At 41.3% G+C, this 5,726-nt stretch overlaps 1 protein-coding gene across 1 annotated transcript; it reads right to left on the bottom strand.

Moving 5' to 3' along the window:
• Window positions 1-216: 216 nt before the first annotated feature.
• On the bottom strand, window positions 217-1,712 carry LOC113729113 (uncharacterized). Its single transcript, XM_027253442.2, has 3 exons — window positions 1,056-1,712; window positions 700-984; window positions 217-570 (listed from the first exon to the last, which is right to left on the bottom strand). Exons 1-3 carry the CDS (start codon window positions 1,710-1,712, stop codon window positions 217-219), a joined length of 1,296 nt encoding a protein of 431 aa, XP_027109243.2.
• Between the last annotated feature and the right edge of the window lie 4,014 nt (window positions 1,713-5,726).

Here is a 5,726-nt window from a genome sequence, read left to right as displayed (position 1 = left end):
TCTGGTCCAGAGATACGCGGGAGGGCGTGAGGAGAGCACTCTTCCCCGCATTGACCTATTGCCCGGAGTGCTGTTGATAGAGGAGGAGAAACTGGTGGAGGACCGTCGGCAAGGTTTCGAGCACCGAGTGAAAATGATTGTGTCATCAGCAAATGCCAGATAGGGTACTGTACCTCCAGGAGCGACATAGCTTCTGTCCGTATGCCTGAGCTCGAGCTACTGGAGACCCCGCCCCAGAAACTCAGCCACGAACAAAAAGAGCGCAGGTGACAACGGGTCCCCCTGGCGCACCCCCCTACTAGACTTAAAGAAGCCTGTGGGTTGGCCATTGATCAGCACCGAGAACCATGAGTTGGAGAGGGTCCTGAAGAGGAAGTCAACCGAGACTTCTGAGAATCCATAACTCCGCAGCATGAAGAGGAGGAACGGCCATTCCACTCTGTCATATGCCTTCTCCATATCGAGCTTGAGAACCAAATTCGGGTGAGCGAGTTTCCAGTCCAGCTCCAACATCAAATCGTGAGCCAACAGAATATTGTCCACAATACCCCTTCCGGGGACAAATCTTATCTGCCACACTGAAATGAGCTTGGGTAGCAAGCCCCCCAAACGAATGGCCAGGATCTTTGAAATAATCTTCGAACTCGTATTACAGAGACTAATTGGCCTGAAGTCCTTCCACTAGAACGCCCCCTCCACCTTGGGGATCAGCACTAGTAACGCATTTGAGAAGCCTCTGGGTTGCTCAATTCCCCTAAAGAAGTCCTGCACAACCACCAATAAGTCACCTTTGATAACCTCCCAGCACTGCTGATAAAACCCCGCCACAAATCCATTCGGCCCTGGAGCGCTATTTGCATCCATGGAGAAAACTACTGCTCGAATCTCCTCCAACTCCGGTAAACGCCGCAACATCTCATCCTTCTCCGTATTTACTCTAGGTAATTCTGAGGGCAGTTCGGGAGAATGGGCATACCCACTAGACTGAAACAAAGCCGAGAAAAAACGTACCGCCGAAGCCTGTATGTCAACCGTGTCTTGCAGCCAGCCCACACCTTCATCTTTGACTCGAGAAATGTAATTGGAGTTCCTTCTCTGTTTAACCACTGAGCGAAAAAAGGAGGTGTTCGCGTCGCCCTCCTTGATCCACCGCAGCACCGCCTTTTGTCGCCAGAACTCGCACTCCACCATAGCTCCCGTAGATACACCGCCCTAGCTTCATAGAGACGAAGCTTCGACGGTTCCCCTCCATTTGAATCAAACTCCGCCTCCCTTTGCTTGTATGTCTCCTCTGCTGATTTTACCCGAGCAAATATATTGCCAAATTCCTCCTTGCTCCACTTTCTTAGATGAGCTCGAAGAGAAGCCAACATAGAAAAAAATAGATTCATCCCGACTCCTGAGCCCGTTTGATGCCAGACCGTGGACACCATCTCCAAAAAAGCGGGGTGGCGATGCCACACGTTGGAAAACCTGAATGAAGGTGGGACTGTCAATCCCGACCCTGCCTTGATCAAGAGTGGCGCGTGATCGGACCGGCCGCGGGGGAAGTGAGAGACCTTCGTGACCGAGTATGCCGCCGCCCACCGGGAGTTAATGAGAGCCCTGTCCAACCGCTGCCACACCGTGCAGTTCGTCCAGGTAAATGGGCAACCAACGAAATCCACTGGAGAAAGTCCACACGTGAACATAGACGAATTGAATTCCTCCATGTTAGTGACATTTGCCGGCCGCCCCCCCTGCGTTCCTCTGATAAATGAGCATGGAAAATCATAAAGTCATAAATCATTTCGTCTCAATTCACAAGTCTCTTCATACCCAATCATAAACAATTCATATCAGTTAGTAAGTCTCATTTCACACTAGTTCATAAATCATTCCATATCCGTTCGTAAATCTTCTTTCATATCAGCTCATAACAAGTACATGTAATGACCAGCTACTGAGTACTCAGCCTAGAGATTAAACCCCTTCTAGGTGGGCAACCAATAGATTTCATGACTACCGATTGGTCTCATTTCATACTTGGGTCAATCGGCCGGACTTTATACCAGCCTACCGATTGGTCTCATTTTATACCAGCCTACCATGACCTTGTCAATCGACCGAACTTTATACCAGGCTATCATGACTTTGTAAATCGGCCGGACTCTATACCAGGCTACCATGACCTTGCCAATCGATCGGACTTTATACCAGGCTACCATGGCGATTAGACAGGACTATAGCCCCTACCGTCTATTCCATGACTGCTCTGAACTTTACTTGTCAAAAATTTCATTTCATGTGTCACATACATAAATCTTTGCTTTCATAAAAGATTCAGCTCATTTTGTATATACAAACATATCAAAACATTTCAAATAAGTCACTTGATCCATTTTTGTATAGTAAAATATAACTTTCATAAATATCCAAATAAAGCATTTAATCAAACACGTTTCGAGTCAACACAACCAAATAGGGTTGAAAACAAGAATTTCATTTGCACATTTGAAACCTCAGAAGGGTAAATACCACCTACCTCTGTTTGGCTGCTCGAGTGGAACTACCTTAGGTCCTTGTATCGTACCTATCAAATGCATAGGTTCCCTAATTAGTTGTTACTTCCTATAGATGCATAAATTTACAACCTCTAAGTAAGTACAAGATTCATATCTAGACCATTATATGGACCCTAATAACATTTCCCTCAAATTGGACGATTTCCATTTTTGGAAAGTTTCCTAATTTGGAAAGTTTCTATTTTTAGAAAGTTTATTAATTTGGAAAGTGTTCATTTTGTAAAGTTTCCTAATTTAACAGAAAATAATTATTCACAATCCTGTTTATTATCCTCACTACTATCTTACTATATTTATTTATAACTTATAATTATTCCTTCTTATTATTATCGTTATCATTAGTGTTGTCATCCACATTATTATTTACCGCTGTGATTATTAGTGCTATTATTCGGACTATTATTAGCATTATTATTATTATTATTATTATTTTAAGCATTTCGTTTAACAATTTAGCACTTGTCTTACCTCGTTTAACTTGACTTGATACAGCTAGATTAAGATGTTTTAGGTTTCCATTAAAATATCGTATACGTACTTAACTAAGTATAACTTTACGTGACAACCCTTCCATTCTAACAACTACTTTAAATTGAATCCTAAATTTTAGTATTCATGATATGCTATAAAAATGGGCTAGTTATATTTAAAATTCATTTACTAAACATTTACTGAATTTTTATACTATAGTTTGGTCCAAGTTTAAATTGCCTCCCTTTTTTCTTATTTATTTTTTTATTTACTATTATTTTTATTTTTATTTTTCCTCGGGTGGGACCCATGGTTGGCCAAACCATGGTCGCCAGAGGGTCTGGAGACCCAAACCTTCAATTGGTTGGCCGAAAGGCCAACCATGATTTTGCTCTATTGTCGCCAGCACTTGCTGGCGACATCCTCTCATTCTTTTTTTTTTTTTTCGGCCAACCCTTGGAATTCTTTTCTCTGCCGCCCCTGTGTGCGGCGTTGCTTCTGCAACGTCCAGCCAGCCGCCGCTGCTCTTCCCTTTCCTTTCTTTCTTTTTTTTTTAAACAGATTCAACACCCTATAATCTCCAGATTAAAATCACCCCCTAGTTCTATTAACCCAGATACGAATCTTATCAAAACATATATACCTATGTAACAACAATACATGTCCATATAATTACTAGAACAACTAATACAACTACTAAAACTTAAAAGAGAAGTTTTCTTGCATGAACTCGAGACTTACAGGTTTAGATGCCTAGTCGTCGGATCGATTGACGGTGTCGCCTGCTCCTCCTTCTCTCCTCTCAGACGGCTCTTACTCTAGGGAGGCAGACGAAAGAAAGGAAAGCCTAGGGTTATTTCCCTGTCTAGGGTTTTAATAAAATCCTAAACCAAGCACAACTTATTAGTAGGTGGCTTGGGTAAGAGTTTTCATTTATTAGACCCCTTACCCTATTTAACCTAACCTGCAATTATTTTTGCTTTTACCCATAATAAATTACCATTTAATTAAATTGGACAAGATAAAATGAGCCCAAGAATCTTGGGTTTCACGGGGATCAAGTGGTTACAAGTCGAAGAAGGTGTGGTGACCCATCTATAACCACTTGGACTGAGCTTAAAAGCCTCATGAAGAAGCAATTTGTACCAAGTCACTAAGTCACTACCATAGAGACTTGTACCAAAAGCTTCAAACCTTGCCCCAAGGAAATCGTTCGGTCGAGGACTACTACAAGGACATGGAAATTTCCATACTCAGAGCCGACATTAATGAGGATAGGGAGGCAACAATGGCGCATTTTCTCAGCAGCTTGAGACCAGAAATTGCTGACCACCTCGAGCTGCAATACTATGTCAAACTAGAGGACATGCTGGAGAAGGCGATCAAAATTGAGCGAAGGCTCAAGAGGAGGGGTACAACCAGAAATTATGCCTCTACTTACACTCCAAATCAGCGGAATTTTCAGACGTGGTGAGATGATACAGTCACTAGTAATCCAACAACTCCCTGGCCGAAGCAAGAGGTATCCATCAATCCTCGACCACATGCTTCTAAGTTTGATGCTAGAGAAGCTTCCAAACCAGCAAACGAGACCTCAAGACCTAGGAATCGAGATATTAAGTGCTGGAAATGTCAAGGCGTCGGTCTGTGAGGCCCCAATCAGTTCGTAAGTTGATATTAGGGTTATTCATTATTTCGGTGTGGTGAAGTTAGGGTTAGGGCTAAGGAGGAAACCCTAATCTCGGTTAAGATTGAAAACCCTAGTTTATGTATTAGTTTGAAATGGTTAGCAAACTCTTGATTAGCAAACCTCTAGTGTTACAATTTATTAGAAAGCTTAAGTGGAGTTTTATTTATCGCCCGCCTTTTCTACATTTTCTTTATTAGAAAATTCCCCAGATAATTTTTATTGAGTAAATATAGTTTTTAGATGATTTTTCTAGTATCGGTTAGTTTTTGAGAAATTAAGAACATATATCGGACGTGGGACCCACTAGCGCGGAAAGTTCGGTAAAATTCAGCCAATTAGGTTAAGTTTTGGATACTGGGTTTAATTTACCGGGTGTTATGAGATAATTAAAGGTTGTTATATGGATGAGAGTGGAGAGAGACAAAAGGATATGTATGTATTAAATAGGGTGACAAGTGTCACCATATGATTAAACCTTACAATTTTGACTACTATTCACCTTTTTACTAATTGACCAAATAAACCAAAAAAATTACCAAAATCATCTTCATTTTAGCTCCTTATAGCCGGCCACTCTCCAAGGAGAAAGAAGAAAAACCTCTTCACTTTCTTAGCTTCAATCTTGCTCAATCTTCGATTTCAACCGATTAAATTCGAAAACTCTCTATAAAAATCCTTCTCTTAGTAGTTGTGAGGTGACTAGTGAAGTTGTTTGGAAGCTTAAGGTGCTAAGTGGTCTCTTTTCTTGTGTTGATAAGGTGAGTGACTATGGAACCCCTCTCCTCTATCTAATGATGTTTAATTAATGACTTGTGGTTGTTATAAGTGTGATTTGGTGGATTATTTCTTGATTTTAGTTAAGATTGGTGAAGTTTTCTATTTATTTGGGATTTTTCTTTTTGCATATGATTAATAGTATGTGGTCATGTATGATGGTTGGAAATGATTGAGAATGAATGGTAGTTAATTGCAGCAAATTTCTGGTTTGGAAGAAATTTCAG

Source organism: Coffea arabica, chromosome 2e (assembly GCF_036785885.1).
Source record: "Coffea arabica cultivar ET-39 chromosome 2e, Coffea Arabica ET-39 HiFi, whole genome shotgun sequence".
Lineage (NCBI taxonomy): Eukaryota > Viridiplantae > Streptophyta > Magnoliopsida > Gentianales > Rubiaceae > Coffea > Coffea arabica.
The sequence above is the reverse complement of the archived record's forward strand: the minus strand, read 5'-3'. Positions and strand labels throughout refer to the sequence as shown.

Bases quoted from the DNA above. Each gene is read 5' to 3' on its own strand.
- LOC113729113 (XM_027253442.2), bottom strand. From the start codon at position 1,712: ATGGAGGAATTCAATTCGTCTATGTTCACGTGTGGACTTTCTCCAGTG. The intron at 985-1,055 runs GTGTGGGCTGGC...GCTTTGTTTCAG, and splicing joins TTCTCGAGTCAAAGATGAAG to TCTAGTGGGTATGCCCATTC. The intron at 571-699 runs GTGGAGGGGGCG...TCAGTGTGGCAG, and splicing joins TACTAGTGCTGATCCCCAAG to ATAAGATTTGTCCCCGGAAG.